Genomic DNA, 22,564 nt, shown 5'->3' on the forward strand with positions numbered 1-22,564 from the left:
CAGGTGGGACAATGGCTAACGTGTGCAACTTGTACAACCCAAACAAGGTGACCCTCCTTATCACAGAGCTGGTACAAGTGTGTCAGATCTATTTTTTTCCATACAAAGAAAGCTGTACAATGTCAAGGCCGTGCCGGAAAGTACTCAGCATTTTAAACTGTCTAAAATCCTATGGTCAGGTGTTGCCAGCAGTACCTATCCATGACATCATATTAATGAGATGACAGCATGGGACCAACCTGGAAAGTGTGTATGGAACCCTTTTTTATTCAAAGTTCAAGAATAAGGTTGAGCAATTCTCTCCATTCATTTCTACCACCCCTGATCTTTTCCCATTGGTCCCTGTCAGTCGTTACTGGGCGAGTCTGGGCCAGTCTTCTTTGATAGGTTCCCATAAGGGCACAAAGGTGACCATACTTACTGCTCAGAACTTACTGAGCAGGTTACCTTCTTGGCAAGTGGCCTTAGAATTTTTCTTTCACTGATGAAACCATAAGTAAGCCAAATTCCACAAACATTGATTCTGAACATTTTCTTCTATAACTCTATTAACTTAAGCCAAGGACATGCATGTGATCTTATACTGCTATCCTATTCTTTAATTTTATGGAAAGGTCATAACAGTTTTCTTCCCACTATTGGTTTTGCAGTTTTACTATTTTGGATATTGTACGACCTATTACTGTCGTCTACCATGAGGCTACTATCATTTCCTAGAAGTTCCTGAGCTATGTTAGAATAACCTGGGGACCCTGTTAAAAACGCAGGGTCCCTCACCCTACCCCAAAATTTTGCTTCAGTAGGTTTGGGGTGGTTCCTTGTAGCGTGCATTTTAAGAAGGCAGCAGGTAATTCTGATGTAGGTGGCCCTCAGAACACAGTTTGGGAAACACTGCTCTACAAGCTTATAAAAGAGTAGTTCTGAGGCTTTTTTTAGAACAATATTTCAGTGATTAATAGAGAAGCCTAGAAAACAGACTACATTTTGATGGGTATGAAATTACTGAGAAAGGAAGCCATTCAGCACAGGTGAAAGTGCCCTCAAAGGGCTGCTGTCAAAATGAGTTTGTCCTTTTTTGGGCCCCACGCATCTTGTAGAATGTTACAAAATGGATGCTGGATGATACCACCTCGTTTATTTACTACTGTAAGGAAATATGAGCTTCTAAAACTGCCTGGATATTCATACGAAACATGCCATTTATTACAATCCTCAGTGATTTCAGAAACCACAGATGCTCAGCCTACCAAATGTGGCTCCTATGACCTCCTCATTTAATGATTCTATCCCTCTTTAAGCATATCCTCTGTAATTAGAGTTGGCTTTATAAGAACTGGCACACATACAAGAAAATCAGTAAAACCATAGAAGGGAATTGAAGTAAAGATGAGACTCTCAATACATAAAAAATAATTCCCCACAGACTGTACAGGAGTTGTAATTCCCAGAAGCAGTCATTTCAAGGGAAAAGTTTTTAAAAGATACTTTTTCTCAGTTCTTCTTTTAAAACTAAGTATTTGAGATTGACGTTTTTTCTTCCAGAATATGCCTTCTTTTGAAGGTATTTGTCTTTAACAATCAAGAAAAAATATCTAAGAATTCGAACATCACAAATTAAATTCACAACCGTCTTAATTATTCTTGTACAATGCAATATTTTCAAGACAAAAGTTGCATAAGCCAGAAAGCATACATATAAGGAACTTCTGGGTATGGATAGAGGTCGGTACAATGTGAATAGTAGTTAACGGTGGGGGACATGTCACCACCTACTGTCATAAGAATAAGCAGGAACTCTGGAATAAAAGGGAGCGACCACCAATGATGTGGAAAAGGCTCCCAGTGCAGCCCAATCCACTATTGGATTAGCTTGAATATGGCAGTCTTTGTGAACAAGTGGATCTGTTACTCAACAACAGAAGAGTTCACCTCCCTTTGGGACTCTTTGAATTGCTTGTGACACCTCAAGTTCAAAGCCTGCAGTCCTTGAACTTTAAAAGGGTTTCCTGTCTTACTCTGAATTCTCTCACTGTTCCTAACACTTTAATATAGTATAGGTTTCATTACATCCTTAATTGGAGGGAGGGAGATGGGTTTTATCCTAAAGTCATTAGGATATGGTATTTATAAAAACCACCTGTTCTTCATCACAGTAAGAGATGATGATGATTTTATGTTCATGATCATGGTCATGATCATGATGATAATAGCTACTGTTTGTTGACCTCTTATTATGTACCAGAACTTAGTTAAGCAAGGCTACTGTTAACCTTTACAGCATTTTTGTGCCTTTATTTATGGTGGATGATGTCCACTTGGGGGTGTAGACTTAAACAGCAAAATTCGGGCTGAATTTCAGCCCCTACTTACCCCTTGGCTGAGTGTTTTTGTGCAGTGCACAGCCATTCACAGTGGCCCTGTTGTTAAGCATGACATCTTTGGAGAAGAGGAAATCGAAGCTCAGTGAAGTTAAACAACTTGTACAAGACAAGTCAGCTGTTAAAGTAACAGATTCTGGACTTCAGCTGAGGTCTGACTCCAAAGTCACTGCCCTTACCTCATCAGCCCTAGGCCTAGGCCAGAGAAAGTCTTTGGTACAGCCCTGTATGATTTATTATAGTAAGGAGTAAACATGGCGTTCAACACACTATGTTTAACTAAATTATAATTGGCTAAAAACATATTCACAACTGCAACAGATCTTAAAACAAGGTGGAGACCTTGAATTATTGAGCTCTTGTGCTCTTGAGATAAAGGGGTTATATGACTACAGAAATTATTATTTTTTATGATGTTATGTTACAAAGTATTAGCTTCCACTTTGCACGATGTCCAGGGATCTTCAAGATGAGTCTCTTCTTGAATCTCACATCACATCTCTTGTTTGCCAAGCCCCACCAGGTTCCATCACAAAGAATGAGTGACAGTTCCTAGAATGCATTTCATGCCCACTCTGTCGGCCTCAGCCCTTAGCATATGTTTTGGGTTTTTTTTCCAGAATATCCTTCTTCACTTCACCTTCATCACTGCTACTTGTCCTTCAGAATTCAGCTCAGACACATTTTCTCCAAGAAGCTTTTCTGCTTCCTACACCCAGTTTAGAATAGGTGCCTCCCAGGGTGTTCCATTCTCCTTACTTCTGGCTTTCAGTTACATTCTGGCAGGAGATCAGAGGGAGGGAGCAGAGTGAGGTCTGCTTATTTATTCCCGACTCCCTCCCTGCTTGGTCACCGCAGGTTGACTGTGTCCTCAATCCACAGCCACAACTCCTGTCAGGCAGCGCTCTTGCATACAGGTCTCCTTCTGGGTCCTAACTGTTCTCTTCGCTTTCCTCTTCAGCCAGAGAGGGGTGTTATGCCTCCTCCTGGCTCCTGGCCCCAGAGTACTAAGGTGCTTTTCCTACACCTTGCCCACATCTGTGTAAGTAGTCCTTTTATTAACTGCCCTCAGTTGCCCAGCTTGAGGTGCCCCCGTTTCCTGCTGCAGCCATGCCTGATCCATAGCAGATCCCATCTGGGGTCTGTGAGCTTCATGTCTGTGCTAGCTGGACCTTCGCAGGCTCTAGGCCCCTCCTTGGTCCTTAAGAAAAGCAAGGTCCTTTCTAATGGGATTTCAGAAGAACTTTCAAATGAAGTCCAATATGGCCTCCCCATGACTATTTGATACCCAATCTCTTTCCTGGATCTTACACCAAAAAGTCTTGAATCGCCTGCCGATCCCCCACCTTCAGCTCATGACTTTGACCAAAGTGACTGCTTTACTTGCAGAAGAAGTGAACTTGCTTCTGAGTTCATTGATTCTTCCAGCTTCTTTAAGTTTTTTTCTTTTCATGCACTTTCCCTCACATGTCCCACTTGTTACTTCAGGCCTTCTCTGTACTCCTTCTAGAAGTTCCTTTCTCCCTTCTTCAGCGGGGGCCTAGCCCCCATGTCACCCTCTCCCAGCTGGAAGAATTTCCTTTCTTTGAGTTCTGTAATGCTTGGCTTTTACTTCTGCAGGGGCACTTGCCAAACTCTACACTGAGTTGTCAAATTCGTAAAATGCTTTATCTCCCCACAAGATGATAAACTCAAGCTCTCTCTGAGCTGGGCTTTATGACCCCCTCAGATCCAAACACAGTGCCTTACAGCTTATCTGTGCTCAAAATTATGTGTGAGATGACTGGATATCGTTGGTAGATCAACAGAGGAATATTCTTTCTTGCTTTAAGGTATCTGGTCTGATATTATTTCACTTTTATTCACCAACTTTGTGTTGAGTAAGACTAACACCTTCAAATTTCATCTTTTATCAACATAAATATTTTCAACTCTTGGTGCACAAAAGGAATACAATTAATATATGACCGTTTGTATTAGCATTCTAAAAGACTTTTAAGTTGATAAACATGGTAATAGTTTGGGTTCCAATTGCTCTAGAGAATTCAGTTTAATATTCCATAGTTTTTTCAGCCAACTGATAATTTAAAAAAGGAGCAGATCCTGGTTGGTAAAGAATGTCTTAGCCAAATTGTGGTGCTTTGAATGAAATTATGTGTTAATTGGCAAGAGAGAAAATATTTAAATATCCTTTATGCATTATGTGCAAACAAGATAGTTTTAGACACACAATCATTCCCTCATAGGCTCATTCCACATGTTATTTTTCAAGTGGAATATGATCATCCTTAGAAAGAATTAGTTTCCTGTTTTGATCATGAAGAAACTGCAATATCATGTGAGAATTATTGCTTACCCAGGACATGCTATGGGCAATAGGCCTATTAAAAGGACACATGGCCAGTCACACATAAGCCAGACATAATTATAAAAAAAAATTTTTTAGGACCGGGGATAGCCACTGGAAAAAAATTTAAGTCTTTTTTTTTTTTTTTTTTTGCCTTTTGAAACTATTTTTAAATTAATCCTACAGCTACAGATAGCCTGGCTTTTACATATTATCTGAAGCCGACTCTGATGCCTAAATTAAGGCCCTAACATGCAGCTAGTTTAAAGTGCTGCTAACATTTCCTTCCTAAAATCCTTTCCATGGACTTTTCCCCTGGGATCCACTTGCACTGGGCTACAGTGAAAAGTCTTCACTTAGCAGCATTTCTCCATCATCCTTCATCCTTTTGTTCTCCAGTAAGCCTATCATTTTCTCTGAAGTCTCTCACAGTCATTGTGGGCATGTGGTTGTGTGGGTATGATATCCCAGCCACTCCATGTCTCAAACAATTCCCTCAACTATTTTGCCAAGTGCGACTTCCGTCACATACACTTAAAGTGAACCATTTGGACCTGCCTTGAGATTTGGATCTATGTTGAGGAGAAGTTCTTGTAGCTAATTCCCTATGTCAGATCTAGAAGGACACACGTGCTTAAATATTACCTAAACCAATAGTGATTTCAAATCAGCTCAGATATCATGACTATTTCAAATGTTTCTTTGAGTAAATATGGGAGAAAGACTGGAAAAATATTCTGTTATTAAATGACATTTCAGGGGCTTCCCTGGTGGCGCAGTGGTTGAGAATCCGCCTGCCAATGCAGGGGACACGAGTTCGAGCCCTGGTCTGGGAAGATCCCACATGCCGCAGAGCAACTAGGCCCGTGAGCCACAACTACTGAGCCTGCGCATCTGGAGCCTGTGCTCTGCAACAAGAGAGGCCGCGACAGTGAGAGGCCCGCGCACCGCGATGAAGAGTGGCCCCCGCTTGCCACAACTAGAGAAAGCCCTTGCGCAGAAACGAAGACCCAACACAGCCAAAAATAAATAAATTTATAAAAAAAAAATGACATTGCATTATATTAAATCATCTTACCATTAAAAATGGCAAGACAGCGATGTGGTTACAAAAGGTGAAGTACGTTCTTTAATAAAAGAGGGGGGCAGGGGTAGTAGTTCTTTGCTACTTACCTAGTGTCCTCACATAAATCTCTTTATTTTGATTTTTGATCTCTCAACATCCTTGTAAAGCAGGTGGGAGCGATTATTATTTCCTCTTTGCTGAGCAGAAATCAGTGGTTAAGAGGACTCGAATCGAACTCTTCTGAATTGTTATTCAAAAATCCTTCAACATTACAATTAGATCAGCATTTTTTTCTAATTTGAAAGCATAGGAAATGGGTGTTTTAGAAAAAAATTAATCCTATTTTTGGCTTGGGTTTTTCCTTGTTGTTACTTAGTTGCTTGTTGGTTTGTTTTCTCCTCTTGGAACTCCGTTGGACCTTCCCTTCCTCCTCCCAGACAGGCTGCTGTACTCTTCATGACTCAACAGCACGTGTTAGCAGACATTCATGGAACCCCTAGCCCAGGACGACACTGTGAGCACATGGCAAGCAGGCTGTCCCTGCCCTCTAGGACCAGTAGCACGTGGGGAAGACATGGTGTCCTAAGTGCTTTACCTGCTGCACAAAGGAAGCAAGCACTGTGTTTATGGAAAATTTAAATTTGCAAAGAGCATACTAGCTTTAAGAAAGCTCTAAATCAGATGATTCCTAGTAAAGCAAAGCAGAACACTGAGATAATTTTCTTGACATTGATTGTCAATGATTCTTGAGTGACTGCTTTCCATACCCTCTATGCTATACCTAGTACTAGCCACCGTGGAGCATCGCAGAAAATGGGGGACACTTCTCATCACTGAAGCCTCAGATTAAATGCCACCTCAAATATGCAAGCTCTTTCCTGACCACTTAAATGCATGTGCACCAACCCCCAAGTCACTCACCCTCTATTCTATCTTCATCATAACCCTATCACTATCTAACAATATATTTCATATGTTGTTTCAGTTATTAGCCTTAATTTGGGATTGACAATGGAACATCCAATTGACTAGTCATCAGACAAGAAGGGAAAAAAGCTAGATTAACTTTAATAGAACTTTGTTTATAAAAACTATACATTGCATTATTCTTAACCCAACAGTGCTGTTAAGGTAGACAAATCCCCTGTCTGAGGTAATTTTTTTACCTACGTTAGATAAGAGAAATGGTAGATGGGAAGGATAGGTTGTGTTCATATGGTTAAAGAGGTACTGTCCAAATTTCATAGTGGTGAACAAATTTCATCATTTTCAAGGTGCTATGAAAATTGAACATTAATGTATATAAATAAATATTGTCATACTCCCCAGAAATCAGATGCTTTCACATGATTTTGAAATTTGAAGAGTGAATCTTATGTAGCTGGTAAAACAAATGGAATTCTTCAGTTCAACATTTAAACTTCTGACATTGTAACCGGACTTCTAATTCTATGGTTATGTGTAATCATACACACTCTACTTCAGTGTAAAATGAATCCATTCATTCACTCATTCGACAAAAATTTATAGACTCCATACTAGGTTAGATGCCTGATGTAACAATAGTGAACAAAGCAAAGACCCTGCCCTCATGGAGCTTTCAGTTGAATGGGAAAGAAAGACATTAATAAGGTAAATACCAATAATCATCTACAAATGATGATACCTGATAGAAAAGAAACACGCCAGTTGCTTTGAGAACGTGTAGAAGACAAAGTCACTCGAGTCTGGGTTTGGGAAAGGTCTCCCAGAGGAAGCAACGTTTGAGTTGAAACATGAAACGATCAGTTTTTAACTAGGTGAAGATTCAAATATGGACAGTGGAGACAGAGTGTGTGTGTACCAGAGTGGAAAAATCATGTTCAAAAGAGTTAGGTAAGTTTGCCTTTGCATCTGTTAAGGATTCAGAAAAACACATCTTTTGGAGCACTACATTGACTTTTGCTGCCAAATAGCTAAGTATACTTGGTTTATGATTATTTATAAAGTTATATTTCTAAGCAGTTCACGTGAACAGAATACCATGAAACAAAGGAGTTAGGAAGCACAGAAAGCTGAATGTCTGGATGAACCTTACAAAACTGCTAACCAGGGCTTCCTTGGTGGCGCAGTGGTTGAGAGTCCGCCTGCCATTACAGGGCACACAGGTTCGTGCCCCGGTCCGGGAGGATCCCACGTGCTGCGGAGCTGCTGGGCCCGTGAACCATGGCCGCTGGGCCTGCGCGTCCGGAGCCTGTGCTCCGCAGCGGGAGGGGCCACAACAGTGAGAGGCCCGCATACCAAAAAAACAAACAAACAAACAAAAAAAACTGCTAACCAAATGCTCTTTTCGTGAACTATGTTCCTTTTGCAAATCTCAATGAGGGCTTTCGACAGTTTTCCATTATCATATCTAAATTGTGCATTCTTTTAGGGACAAAAGGGGGAAGGTTAACCAAATTAATAATTTGTTAGCCCACTATCCAAATGTACTTACTGGGTCTGGTTCACTGTACAATTCTGACTTTTGATCACTTGCCAAATAAATAATGGAAAATAAATGCCTTGATCGTTCTGTTACCTTCAACAGTTGTAAATCAAGATGGCCAGCCTCTCATAGAAGGAAAACTTAAAGAGAAGCAAGTCAGATGGAAGTTCATCAAAAGGTGGAAAACCCGCTATTTTACACTGGCTGGAAATCAACTTCTGTTTCAAAAAGGAAAGTCTGTAAGTACCCCTACCATCTTTTACACTTGCATTTTTAAGGTCTTGATCTCTGCCAGCTAGGCATTTTGTCTTGAGTTAAAAGGCCAATAATGTTTTCCTTCTCCATTTTACAGTGTCATTTTATTATATATGCCCCTTTGACTGTCTACTCTGTTCATTCCTGTGTTAGTTGGTTCACTGTACCTCTTCAGTTTATTACGGGAGGGTTTTTTGGTTAACTTAAGTTTTAGAAGACGAACCACAGAAGGTGTACCCGGGGATCTCGACTTGAATACCGTACCTTCTGTTTCCTTGTGGATCACCTAAATAAATGTGTGGCTTATGACATTGACTCTGACTTCTTTTAGGATTGAAGGTTATATTTGGAGGTAGGGACCTGACGAAGGAGACAGTAGGCAGGGAGGAAGAAAAAAAGGCTGATTTATTTTAAGTACTTTTTGTAGTCAACCAAATTCAATTCTGATTAGGGAAAAATATTACTATCTTTCTTTCATTTAATATTCAGTTAATGAATAGAATAGAATTCTGAAAGAATTAATAAATATTCATTTAATATAATTTTCAATCTGAAGTAGGATGCTCAGTAAATATTCATATTCTGAATTTTCAGTGGGAAACTTGTGAAATAATATTCTATTGCAATCAACAATGCAAAGTTATCCCTTTCTTTTCAAATCAGTTTTATTTATCATTAAACTCTACTCATTACAGATCAGGGAGCATGAAATTTTGACCTACTTCTTGACCATTTTGAGATATAATAATAATAACTTATCAGAGCTTATCACATGCCACACTGGATTGCCTCTATCTATCTTCGGAACAGTCCTTTGAGGACAACACTATTGTTATTGCCATTTTATAGATGGAGAAACTGAGGCACAAAGAGACTGATAGGCTTGTCCAAGGTTAGAGCCAGTAAGGTGAGAAAGGGTAAAACTGGAGGTGGCTCAGGCAATGTGACACCAAAGCATGTTCTTAAATGGGTACACTGTCCAGCTTCCCATGTACACTTAAAATACAGGGTCAGAGGCAAACCAAACTGTGTCTGAATTAATTAATGAGAGTGTTAAATTACTTAAAAATTACATTTCACTAAGAGCACATGCACTATATCTTTGGAGTGCTCGTTACAAAATTTATTTGAACTTACTACTCAACAGGAATCAAGTATGGTGTATCTGGATTATGACAAATTCTGATCAACGCTCTTTTAGTTAATAAGACTTCACATTAACTTTTTGAATGAAAAAGAACATTTTGGTGACATCTATTTTGAACTCATGTTACTTTCTTCATCTGTGTGTTTTATAAAATATACAGATGGGCTGAAGGTCTTTTTAAATGGGAAGTATAATGGTGTGTTCAATTCGAAAAGTTATTGGCGGTTTAAGGAAACATTTTTTTAGCATAAGTTCACACTGAAGCATTTTTAAAGTGTTTAAAATGACCATTTGAATTTCCTGTCTTTATTAAAGAAATCAGAATAGAAGTTAAGATGTAGTGATTTTTCAGATCCCTCTTATGCATTAACAAAGTAGAGTTAGTGCATAAGAATGTTTTCCCTGAACTCAAATAATGACCTTTATACTTCTTGATTCGGAGCTTTTTAATAAAGTTTAGAGAATAAGCTATTGTATAATTGGCTAACTTATTTGACATCTTTATCAGGAAATAATGGTTTGACATTCCAGAAATATGACAGAACATTTGGCTCAAATATTAAGAAATAATATAATATAGCATGAAGACCACAGCAAAATCCCTCTCATCCCCAGGGAGACAGTAACCATGCAGTGGTCAGCAGTCCGGCTGAAGCTTCAGCCACATCATAAAGGGATTTTCTTGTAAATGAGGAAAATGTGCATTTTAAAGTAAGAACTAAAAGACTATAGTGTCTTATTTTTCACTTTTTTTTTTTTTTTTTTTTGGCTGCACTGGGTCTTCGTTGCTGTGCACAGGCTTTCTCTAGTTGCGGTGAGCGGGGGCTACTCTTCGTTGCAGTGTGTGGGCTTCTCATTGCAGTGGCTTCTCTTGTTGCAGAGCATGGGCTCTAAGCACGCGGGCTTCAGTAGTTGTGGTGCGTGAGCTTGGTAGTTGTGGCTGAGTAATAGTCCATTGTATATATGTACCACATTTTCCTTATCCATTCATCTGTTGATGGACATTTAGGTTGTTTCCATGTCTTGGCTATTGTGAATAGTGCTGCTATGAACATAGAGTTGCATGTATCTTTATGAATTACAGTTTTGTCCAGATATATGCCCAGGAGTGGGATTGCTGAATCATATGATAATTCTATTTTTAGTTTTCTGAGGAACATCCGTACTGTTTCCACAGTGGCTGCACCAACTTACATTCCCACCAACAGTGTAGGAGGGTTCCCTTTTCTCCACACCCTCTCCAGCATTTTGTTATTTGTAGACTTTTTAATGATGGCCATTCCGACTGGTGTGAGGTGGTACCTTATTACAGTTTTGATTTGCATTTCTCTAATAATTAGCGATGTTGAGCATCTTTCCATGTGCCTATTGGCCATCTGTATTTTTTCTTTGGAGAAATGTCTATTTAGGTCTTCCGCCCATTTTTCCATTGGGTTGTTTGTTTTTTTGTTGTTGAGTTGTATGAGCTGTATGCATATTTTGGAAATTAAGCCCTTGTCAGCTGCATCATTTGCAAATATTTTATCCCATTCTGCAGTTTGTCTTTTCGTTTTGTTTATGGTTTATTTTTCTGTGCAAAAACTTGTAAGTTTGATTAGGTTTCATTTGTTTACTTTGTTTTTACTTCTATTGCCTTGGGAGACTGACCTAAGAAAACATTGGTACTATTTATGTCAGAGAATGTTTTGCCTATGGTCTCTTCTAAGAGGTCTATGGTGTCATGTCTTATGTTTAAGTCTTTACTCAATTTTGAGTTTATTTTTGTGTGTGGTATGAGGGTGTGTTCTAACTTCATTGACTTACATGCAGCTGTCCAACTTTCCCAACACCGCTTTCTGAAGAGACTGTCTTTTTCCCATTGTATATTCTTGCCTCCTTTGTTCAAGATTAATTAACCATAGGTGGGTTTATTTCTGGACTCTCTCTTCTGCTGACATCAGTATTTTGAATTACTCTTTTTGTTTGATGCTCCTGAGATTTTTCCAAGGTGGACAATACACCATAGAAAGTTTAGGACGAGTGAAAAAGATGCCTTTCCACTGCAAAGTGAGAGAAGGGTGATTGTGAAAGGGAGATGGGAAAGGAGGGTAGGCAAGATTCTCAAACACAGGTACATTCTCCAGTGGACAGAATGGGCTCAGGAATATTAAAGACCTGAAATTGCTTTAAAGAAGTATCTGACTCCTTAAAAATATTCATGCTAGCCTATCATGATGACTCTGGTGTTAGAGAGATCCTTAAGCATCTGCTTTAATGCAAAGAAAATGTAACATCATTAAATATTCCTTCCCTTAATGTTTGTGGACAAATCATGCTTCCAAAGCTCAAGAGAGTTTCAAAAACAGTTTCATCGACTTAAACATTGGAACCCTGTTTGTTCAATTAATACCTCTTTCTCAGAGGTAACACAAAAGAAAATTAAATGTCAAGCCTGTAAAATTATCTCAGATTCTGAGTTAATATTACGCCAAATTGTACTGCTGCATTTTGCTCTATTAATACAGTGTTAATGTCAGTAGAAAATGACATAAAGTCAAAGAAATATGAATCAAGCATTTTTCCCAATCCCACTGTATAATAATTTTCTATAAATTGGCTATTTTGTTTCAACCCTAGATAGTACAACAAAAAGCCAGTTGCTCACTCCTTCATTTGCTCTAATGACTCTTTGAGGCTTTAGCACCCAAAATAACAAAGGTCTTAAGCCACATGAAGTGAAAGGATTCTGATCCTCTTAGAAAATTCTCCAGGAGCCAGAGATCTTTCCATGCTGTTGAAAGCTAGCTCATGTTCTTTCCTTCCCATGCATTTCAGAAAGATGATCCTGATGACTCACCAATAGAACTCAGCAAAGTACAGAGTGTGAAAGTTGTGGCCAAGAAACGCAGGGACCGCTCTCTCCCTCGGGCTTTCGAAATCTTCACAGACAATAAAAGCTATGTTTTCAAGGCCAAGGATGAGAAGAATGCAGAAGAGTGGCTCCAGTGCATCAATGTGGCAGTTGCCCAAGCGAAAGAGAGGGAAAGTAGGGAAGTAACCACATATCTGTAGGGATTTGCAAGCCGACCTCACACCAGTTGTATACAATGGGCATTGCACTGTCATTGCCAATGTCAGGAAAAAGAGATAAATTCACCATGTCATGCTGTTTTTTTATTAAATACCAATGGAGCAGTTTTCCCCAAGAATCAGGACCTAAAAGTGGCAAGATCCTGAGTACATTTCAGATCCACATGGCATTTGCATTAACTCCAGAAGAGCTGTGTGAGGCATATGGGAAAAGGAGCTACAGATGGTATGAAGCCAGAAAGGGGAGAGTAGGGATCTAGAAACTTCCATAGACATGTTATTGTACATTGTAAGAAAACAACTTTAAAAGATACCTGAACTACCTATCCTAAGGGAAGATTACGTACTTCTGATGAAAAATAATCTGTCAAAAGTATTAAAAGAAGGGGCTTCCCTGGTGGCGCAGTGGTTGAGAGTCTGCCTGCCGATGCAGGGGACACGGGTTCGAGTCCCGGTCCAGGAAGATCCCACATGCTGTGGAGCGGCTGGGCCCGTGAGCCATGGCCGCTGAGCCTGTGCGTCCGAAGCCTGTGCTCTGCAACAGGAGAGGCCACAACAGTGAGAGCCCCGCGTACCACAAAAAAAAAAAAAAAAAAAAAGTATTAAAAGAAAAAAAAACCTACAAGGAAAAGTCAAATTGATGAACACTGAGGAAAACCATATAACTTACTTACGGAAATATAATTACATTTATCCTCTCCTAATACAAGTGAGGCTAACACTTTGTAAAATGGTTCTCAAGTTAAGCCAATTATGTAATTAAATGTCCTTCAAACTCCTTATTTGATTATTCCTTTTAGGTTCATATAATATGATCTAAAGTTTAGATACTTGGATATTTCTCCTGCCCAAGGCAGTAAGTGTAAGCCAGGGTAAGCACAGAAAACCATTTTCCCATCTTCAAAATATGTGTCATTTCCATTAAACTTTGAGATTTTAAAGTTCTATACGTTTCTTCTTTGTATTCAGCACTTTAATATCTCCAAATTACAAACATTTATTGGTTTTTGCCATTACCCATAATTTAAAAAAAATTAAGCTGTAGTAGGCAGAATTCTAGAATGACTTCCAGTGACCCAAACCCTGGTATAACCTCCTCACCCTGAGTGTGGTGGGACCTATAACTTGCTTCTAACTAATAGAATATGGCAAAAGGGATAGGATAGTCTCTACCATGATTATGTTACATTACGTGGCAAAGATGAAGGAAATTTTCCAGATATAATTAAGGTCCTTAATCAACTGACTTTGAGTTAATTGAGAGGATATGATCCTGGGTGGGCCTGACCTAATCAGTTGAGCCCTTTGAAAGAGGGTGAGCAAGTCAGAGTGTCTCCCACTGGCCTTGAATAAGCTGCCACAAGTTCTACAGCTTCAAGGAAATGAACTTTGCCACAATCAGTGAGCCGCTTGGAAGAGGATCCTGAGCCTCAGATAAAGCCCATTCCCAGCCAACACCTTGACTGCAGCTTTGTGAAACCTTGAGCAGAGGACCCAGCTAAGCCATGCTTGGACTCCTGATCCATGGATACTTTGAGATAATAAACAAGTGCTGTTCTAAGCTGTTAAGTGTGTGGTCATTTGTTACGTAGCAATAGATAACTAATACAAAAGCTTACTTGTAATGCACATACAGGTTAATTTTTTTCTTTGAAATTTATTAAACATAGTCTAGTGTAGAAACGTGGAGAAGGATTATAAGTGGTCAATACCCTGAATTCTACCCTGACTCTACTGCTAACTCACTAGGATAGGAGATATAAAAGAAACCAAGTTTGGGGAAGGAAACAATTCAATTTTAAGTTTTAACATAAAGTTTGAGAGTGTTGTGAATCGTAGAAGTTCTTAGAAGTTGGAAATAGAATTTGGAACGTGAAAATTGGGCCTCATCATATAAATAGATGGTTGCTGAAAATGTGAGATAAGATGGAATTACTCAGGGAGAATAAGACAAAAGAATTTATAAGGGCTTCCTTGGGACACCCAGGATTTAAGCAAGGAGGCTGATTAGTGTTCAGAGATGTTATAAACCAGAGGAAATAATGTCACAAGCACCAAGGTTTTCAAGGAAAAGAGAGAGATCAGCCATGTGAAATCCTGAAGAGTAATCACTTAAGATAAAGAATGACTTTTGCAACCAAGAAGCAGTTGGTGTCATTGGCAAGAACAATTTCATTGGAGTGATGAGGTGAAAGTCAATCTCAGTGGACTGAAGAATCAACAGGAGATTAAGAGTTTAAAGCAATAATTGAACTCTCCTTTCAGTAATGTGGGGCTAAGATGGAGAAAGTGTTTTTTGTTGTTTGCTTTAAGGATGCATTAGACTTAAGGGAAAGAAGTTTAAAACACAGAAAGAAAGAGGAAAAATAACTTTGCTTGAGCAAAGTTTCCGGAAATGAAGGAAAACGATTAAAACTCCTTTTTTCCACAGCAATTTATGGAGCAGCTACCAAGAAAGAGGTACCATGGTTGGCCTGGAGATAGAAAAATAAAAGGTCCAGCTCTTCCCTTCAAGGAGTTAACAGTGTAGTGGAAGAGATGGACATGTACAACAAAAATTGAAATGCTATGTGGCAAGTGCCTTGATGGAAGTATGCACAGGGTCCTGAGGAAACATAAGAGAAGGCACCACTGTAAGTGACTTTGAACTCAGCTTGGGCTCCCTTACTGTTCCCCAGAGGAGTTAGAGAATGAGCTTGTCTTAAAGAACTAGTAGGAGTGTCATGGGCAGACAAGGAGCAAATGGCCAGTAGAGGGAACCGCCTTGCAGAGGTGAAGGAGGAAGAGGGAACATGGTCTACTTGCAAAACAGCAAGTCCTCGCCTGGGATTGGAACATAAGGGACCTGTTGGGAGATGGTGCAGAATGATGCTGGAAAGGCCTGCAGGGTCATAGCATGAAGGGCTTGGTTCCATGCTAAGGATCTTGAATTTTTTCCTTAAGATGGTGAAACATATTGAAAGGTTTTAAGAAGATTTGCATTTAGAGAAATAATTTTGATCATGGTATAGAGAATGGATTGTAGCAGGGAGGTGATTTGGGAGGTTCTTGGAAGGTAGTGAGGACCGATGTAGTAGCAGAGGAGATAGAGGGAAATGGAAATGCAGGGAAAATATTGAACTAATCAAATGGACAGGACACTAGTGGATTGGATGGAGCTGGGGTATAAAAATGGGAAGGAAGGAGTCTCTGATGACTCCAAGGTGCTCTGGGGAAGCTTGATGCATGATGATAGCATTCATTGAGATAGAAAATTCCAAAGCAACAGTTTGAGAGGTGAGACAGGTGGTAAATTTAATTTTAATGTATACATTCAGAGTCTAGATAAGTGATTCACCTTGGACTAAAGGGACATCTCCTTCTATGAAGTTGGGCAGGAAAAGGGTGAGAATACGCATAGTCATAAATAATTCTCTAAATAGTGTTTTTAAATCTGCCAGCTCATTCTTAAGAGTCAGTGAGTAACCCTAGATGGTTTCATCAATTAGGAAAAATTGGTAACAGACAAATAGAAATAGAGTAGTAAGTGACACTATATTATTAATAATTTAAATGCCAGTAATGTGCTCAAACCTTTCACAGAAGAGGGATTACAGTAAAACACCAGTTACTCCCTGATTCTGTTTTCACTGAATGCTTGTCTTAAAAAAAGAAGAGAATGGCCCTATGAACTCAATTTGGAGGAAAAGAATTATTTTTGTGGTTTAATTAACTAGATGCCTCTAGTTTAAAGCACAACTCTCAGAGCCTTTGAACCGGTTCTAAAAAGAAGTAAATACATGAAATGTAAAGACTGATCTTTCTGGTTACATTCCATGATGCAGTAATTCCAAATGCAGGCAGATTTTCCCGAGTTCAGCATCACACTAGGCATTTTAGAATCATTGTCTTCCCACTGATATTTCTGGCACTTGCACCCCTGTGGCCAGCTGGCTTACCACAGATTGGCCTTTCCCAAGGGAGCTGCTGTTGCTGATCCCGACCTACGAAGAAACCACTTTTCTAAACATGTTTAAACCTTTAAATATGTTGGTATGAATACAATTATAATCATAGACAGAAATTCAAGTGGTTTTCATTTTGACTTCATTTTGACTCTTTTTTCCTCCCAGATAGCTGTGGAAACATAAATGTTTATGTGTGAGACTCCCATCTGGTTACTTCTTGAGAACCTGGAGTTTGGTAAAAATAAATATTCAATATTTTTCTAACACTAGGTTTTCTAGAAAATCCTTGGCTGGTGATGTTGAGGGACATTTACTGGGTCATCTTCAGTTTGCCTACTTTAGGGCTTATTTATTATGACTTATTCTTAAACATAAATATAGATTACCTGGTTGAAAAACATTCCCCATTTTAGGAAACAATTCTGAGATGAGGCAAGAGAATATGTGAGATAAATTCAGGGTGCGTTGCAGAGAAGTAAATACCACAGATGCCCCAGTCAGGATTTCTAGTTCCCAAAAGCTAACTAAGTTTTTGGATGAAAAACCCAAGATGTTGTCTTGTTCCAGAATAGCACCAGGGTATAGACCCCTTGGGGGTGGGGAGGTTCCTCCCCAGGGATGCTTCTGAAGGACAAAGGGGTTGGAAAATCAGGGAGAGTTCTCCCCAGGCAGCGGAGTCTGGAGAAAGCAGCACAGGATTTGGGCATGGACACGTGAGGATTCGAGTCCTACTTCTACCCAAACTGAATTACCAACCTGAGAAAATCACTCCTCTCTCATCTCTGGGTTGGGGATAATATTATCTATGGAGTACAACTGTTATGAGGATTAAATGTCATGTAAAAGCCTCCAGCAGAGAACCTTTATCTTAATAGGTGCATGGTAATAACACTCCACTTTTTTATCTACCACTATGGAAAAAAGAAATCCTACCAATGAAATTATGATGCAATACCTTAATAACAGTCCAATGAGTAGTGTTTTACCAAAATGTCTTTTATCTATTCTGAGGGATTTAGCAATTTCTTTCTGACTTTAGGTACTTTGCATGTTATGTGATAGGTAATTCTATAGATTGGTATCTATTTCAGCAACACAGTGAAACATGGCTTTATTACGTGTTGATATCTTCCTTTCTTAGGTAAAACACTTGGTGGTTGCTTTGCATGACCATATGGAACCGTGGTCATTACTCCAATGTTGGCTCTTTGGTTCACTAATGTCACATTTCATCCCAATCCTCTATTTCTGTGCTTTTCTATGTACATGATAAATTTTTGTTTCAAAGTCAAATCATATTATAATTTGTTAAGACATACTAAACAGCAGTTTACATACTAAACATGTAGTGTCAACCATGTACACAATTCAGTTGAAGTTACAACACAAAGAGCTGGGGCCCAGTTCAAGTGATACCTGGTCACAGTCATTCCTGGCGGATGACGATCGCAAAACACCACTGATTGTAAGACACATCCCAATTTCAGAACTGGTAAATTATAGGAGAAAAAATGCAAATAAATGATCAAAAGTAAGTATTAATTTAAGGGTTCCACAGTATTCAAAACTGTATGTAAAAGTTTTGTGAACAGTAAATCATATGGCAAATATAAGAAATTTTAAAATCTTTCAAAATGCACCCATTCTCAAAGGTATGAGATCAGCCCTTCCTGTGCGTGCTTACCCTCTGTATTAGCCAGGGTTCTCCTTGTTCTGTTCAGGTCCCCATAGATTAGATGAGACCCACCCACATTGGTGAGGGTGGATCTCTATTCAGTCTACTGATTCAAAGTGCTAATCTCTTCCAGATACACCTTCACAGACACACCCAGAAATAAGTTTTACCAGCTATCTGGGCATCCCTTGGGCCAGTCAAGTAGACATATAAAATTAACCACCACACCCTCTGTTTTGATGGAAATAGAAATAGCTAATGTCCACACAACAAGCCATGTTTCTGGTGCCTCTGTGCCTCCCTTCCTGTACTCTCCTTTATCCAAGTACCCTGCCCTGGCAGGGAAGCTCCATAGGGAATGGACTAAGATGGCAGGGCTGAGGGTAGGGGCATGTGGTGTGTCTTTTATCCACTGTCACAGATGGGGGAGCATGGGGGTAAATTGGGATGGTGTCTGAAGAGGAATCCAGACCGAGAAGGAGGAGGCATATCCAGATGAGTCCTATAGAGGTCAGTCATGCCAGAGACAAGAGTAGGGAGGCAAGGCCTGGAGCCAAGTTGGAAGCTGGGGACCCACGGAGGAGCACAGTGGGTAGAATGGATCCACTGTATGAACTATAGCAGATCAGGACAGGCCCCAAGGCTGGGCTTTTCCAGGTACTTGCCTGGGTAAGGAAGCTTCTATTCAGTGTGCTTTGATGAGACAGGTTTCCACCTCCTCTTCTCTGTCCTTCTATTACCAGGTTACACAAGTTCTTCCAGCCTTGTTCTTGGCGGGACAGGCCACCAGCTCCACTGGAGGCCTGAGCTCCTGGGTGCTGCCATAAGAACCCCAGCCTCGCAGAGCAGTTTCCATATTGACATTCTTCTCATTCTACACCCCCAACGCCGCACATATTGAACTTGTCTACTTCAAAGAAAAAACTTTCTGGGGGTATGGGGAGGGGAGCCAGAAATCCTGGAACTTTCTTGTGCGTTACTCTGTAAGATGATAATCAGACACATTGTGTTTACATAATTCCTGATGCCTTTTTGAACAAACCTTTTTAAAGCTTTCGTCAAATAGAAAGAAAATACACTTCCTTTGTCTTTCAGTCATAAAATGATTAGAATTCACTTTGGTACTGAGAACTTAGAAGAGTTATAAAATACTCAAGTAATGTAAAAGTGGAAAGTACGCAAACAAATGACAAACTTATTTGTTAATAGAAATAACAAGTGCTCCATGAGACCTCACTGGAAACTTGGGAGGAGACAGATAATAGTAAATTCTAATTTTTCTTTTTTGAATTCTTTTAGAATTCTTTTTTTGCCTTGTTTTATTCTTTAACTACCAGTCCACTTATGTCAGGATAATACAGATTTGTCAGTATAGTACACATTTGTACATATATACATACACATATTCTTTTACACAGGAGTTGTGACAGCAAAACAATGTTGACATGTAGTTTGTAGAAATCAGTCTTATTATGTCATTGTCTTAGATTTCCCCCTCGCTCTCTCTATCTATGTAATTAGGCCGGGATTTCATGTAATCAGAAGAACTTTGTGTGTGTTGCACTGTTCTTAACTGAGATTCACTCCTACACATCCGATAACCTCTGGGAGTATTCTATTCCTCTTAATTCAAAGCTATTGTAATATGGAGGAATTGTTCTAAACGTCTTTTCTGTTAAGAGAGAAAAGCAATGATCCTGTTTGCCCAAACTAGCTCATAAACACAAAAATCAGAGTAAGGCCCATCTTTTTAATTTAACCAAAACCATGGTTTGGAAATGTCTATCTTGAAAGATTAACCATGAAGTATAATCCTTGGGATATGTGTGCTTTAAGTGCTGATTTGAGAACATTTTAATCAGGACTCACTAAAACATTTCATAGAGGGATATCTTAAGCTTTTCCACACAAACATCCCTCACCTATATATTCATGTTCTTGACATCACTATAATGTCCAGAAACCCTCCTGTTATATCAGCCTCAGGTGAATACAAATCAAATTCCACTGCAGCCAATACTGTCATTGTGAGCTTCCAGTGTAAGGAAGTCACTGGCAGAATGTAAGACAGCCATGTAAACTAGGCCAAGTTCTTCCAAGAAAGGGGGCTCAGCACTTATCATTCAGTTAACAGTATCATGGGGTGTTGGAGTTAGAAGACCTTAGAGCACGTAGGGTCCAACCTCCTCTGCCCCAACCACGGAGAAGTCCCTTCCTTGTCATCATTGGCAGGTGTCATTCCCAGCTGTTCAAACACTTCTAGGGACAGAGAATCCATTACTTTATCACCAGTCCACATGTCTTTTAAATTAATATTTTCTGATTATAAAAATAATATTTATTGTAGAAAGTGCAGAAAACAAAAAAGGACTATTAAAATAAAATACAACAAAAATTTCCCATAATCCCAAAACCCAAAAGCATCCTATTATGTGATTCCTATTAGGTTACTCATCCTTTGGATTGCTTTTTGGAAAATTCTGCCTTTTGGTAATTTCTAACCTTTGGTCTTAATTCTCTTTCCTGCAGCCACACGAAATGTCTGCTTCCTCTTCCCCAAGACAGCCCTTCAATTAGTTGATTCAAGACATTCATCCAACAAACATGTATTGCATATCCAACATATGCCAGATACTATGCCAGGACCTTGACTAGTAAATTGTCCATGCCTTTAAGAAACTCAGTAAATAAGTACATATTTATCCAGTATGTAAAACAAAACAGAAAGCACCTCTTATGTTCAGGACCTGTGTTAGGCATTGGGAATGCTGAGGTCATCAAGATATCCCAACCTTTGTGGAATTTATATTCTAGTAGAAGAGAAAGATGTTAAAGTCTTTTCTTAATTATGAAATTGCCATGTGACCAGTACTTTGCGAAAGCACAATGGATAGAGATCATGAAATGAGAGGGCTGACCTAGTTAGGAATTTAAGGACAGCTTCCTGGAGGATGAGTTTTCTGACCTGAGATCTGAAGGATGAACAGGAGTTATTAGTCTTCAGAAGAGGTGAAGGAAAAGCAGACCAGAAAGAGAGATCACAATGAGAGATGACCGTGGGGAGAAGAACGTCACAGCCCATTGGAGGAATCAAAAACAAGCCAGTGTGTCCAGAAAACAGCAGGGAGGAGAGGAAAACTGATGAGGGTGGTGAGACAGGGGATATGGGCAAGTCTTGCAGGCCCAGAGGGAGAGCTATTGACAGGCTTAAAACAGGGTGACATGATTAGGTGAACAGTTTTATAAGTCCTCCAGCTTCTGTGTGGAGAATGGGTTGCTGGGACAGCAAGAATAGACACTGGGAGAAAGACAGGGGGCTACTAAGATAGTACAGGCAAGAGATATAATAAGAGCTTGTAAGGAGGGAGTGGCACTGGAAATAGAAATGGAGGGCTAGAGAGATATTTTTAAAATAAAAATTACAGGACTTGGCGATAGATAGGAACCCACCCTCAGGATTCTGGCACCAGTGGATTGGTGGTGGCACTGTTCTATAAAGAGAATGCTCAAAAGGGGTCGGATTTGAGGACAAGTCTTGTCTGTGGAGGAGGGATTATGAGTGTGTGATGTTGGGGGCTTGGCAGAGAGAGAGAAGGAGGCAGCTGACTCTTCGGAGGGGGTAGCAAACCCTCCACCGAAGAGGTGATAACATTCTGGGCCTTGGAGAAAGAATCCAGTTTTCTTCTACTATAGACCTGTTCTTTCACACTCTCACAGTCAAAGAAGAGAGAGCTCATTCTAGTCTTAGGGAACAGTGCATGCAAAGACTCAGGATCAAAGTTAAGTTAAGAGACGACATAACATAAGTAAGCAAGAATGAGGACAGAGTCACCTAACCAGGTATTGAATCTGTGCCCCCTGCGGTTCTGGAAGCACGGAGCCTTAACCACTGGACCACCACAGAAGTCCCCAGGGTCACTTGTTTTTTCTTTCTTTTTTTTTTTTTTTTTTTTGCGGTACGCAGGCCTCTCACTGTTGTGGCCTCTCCCGTTGCGGAGCACAGGCTCCAGACGCGCAGGCTCAGCGGCCATGGCTCACAGGCCCAGCCGCTCCGCGGCATGTGGGATCTTCCCGGACTGGGGCACAAACCCGTGTCTCCTGCATCGGCAGGTGGACTCTCAACCACTGCGCCACCAGGGAAGCCCAAGGGGTCACTTATTTTTAACTACTTATTTTATTTGTGCCCTTGTTCCAAAAATAATTTATGATTTTT

General features: G+C 39.9%; 1 protein-coding gene across 1 annotated transcript in view; it reads left to right on the top strand.

The window, feature by feature from the left end:
- The window catches only part of VEPH1 (ventricular zone expressed PH domain containing 1), a 209,491-nt gene extending 196,299 nt beyond the window's left edge, over window positions 1–13,192 (top strand). Inside the window, exons 12-13 of the mRNA XM_027113273.1 lie at window positions 8,361–8,497; window positions 12,475–13,192. Of these exons, the coding sequence (XP_026969074.1) occupies window positions 8,361–8,497; window positions 12,475–12,711 (374 nt within the window). The 3' untranslated portion in view covers window positions 12,712–13,192. The remainder of the gene's footprint in view (window positions 1–8,360; window positions 8,498–12,474) is intronic.
- Window positions 13,193–22,564: the final 9,372 nt, after the last annotated feature.

This window comes from Aethalodelphis obliquidens, unplaced genomic scaffold (genome assembly GCF_003676395.1).
Source record: "Aethalodelphis obliquidens isolate GAN/ISIS:26980383/991018 unplaced genomic scaffold, ASM367639v1 scaffold1, whole genome shotgun sequence".
In the NCBI taxonomy this organism is placed as follows: domain Eukaryota; kingdom Metazoa; phylum Chordata; class Mammalia; order Artiodactyla; family Delphinidae; genus Aethalodelphis; species Aethalodelphis obliquidens.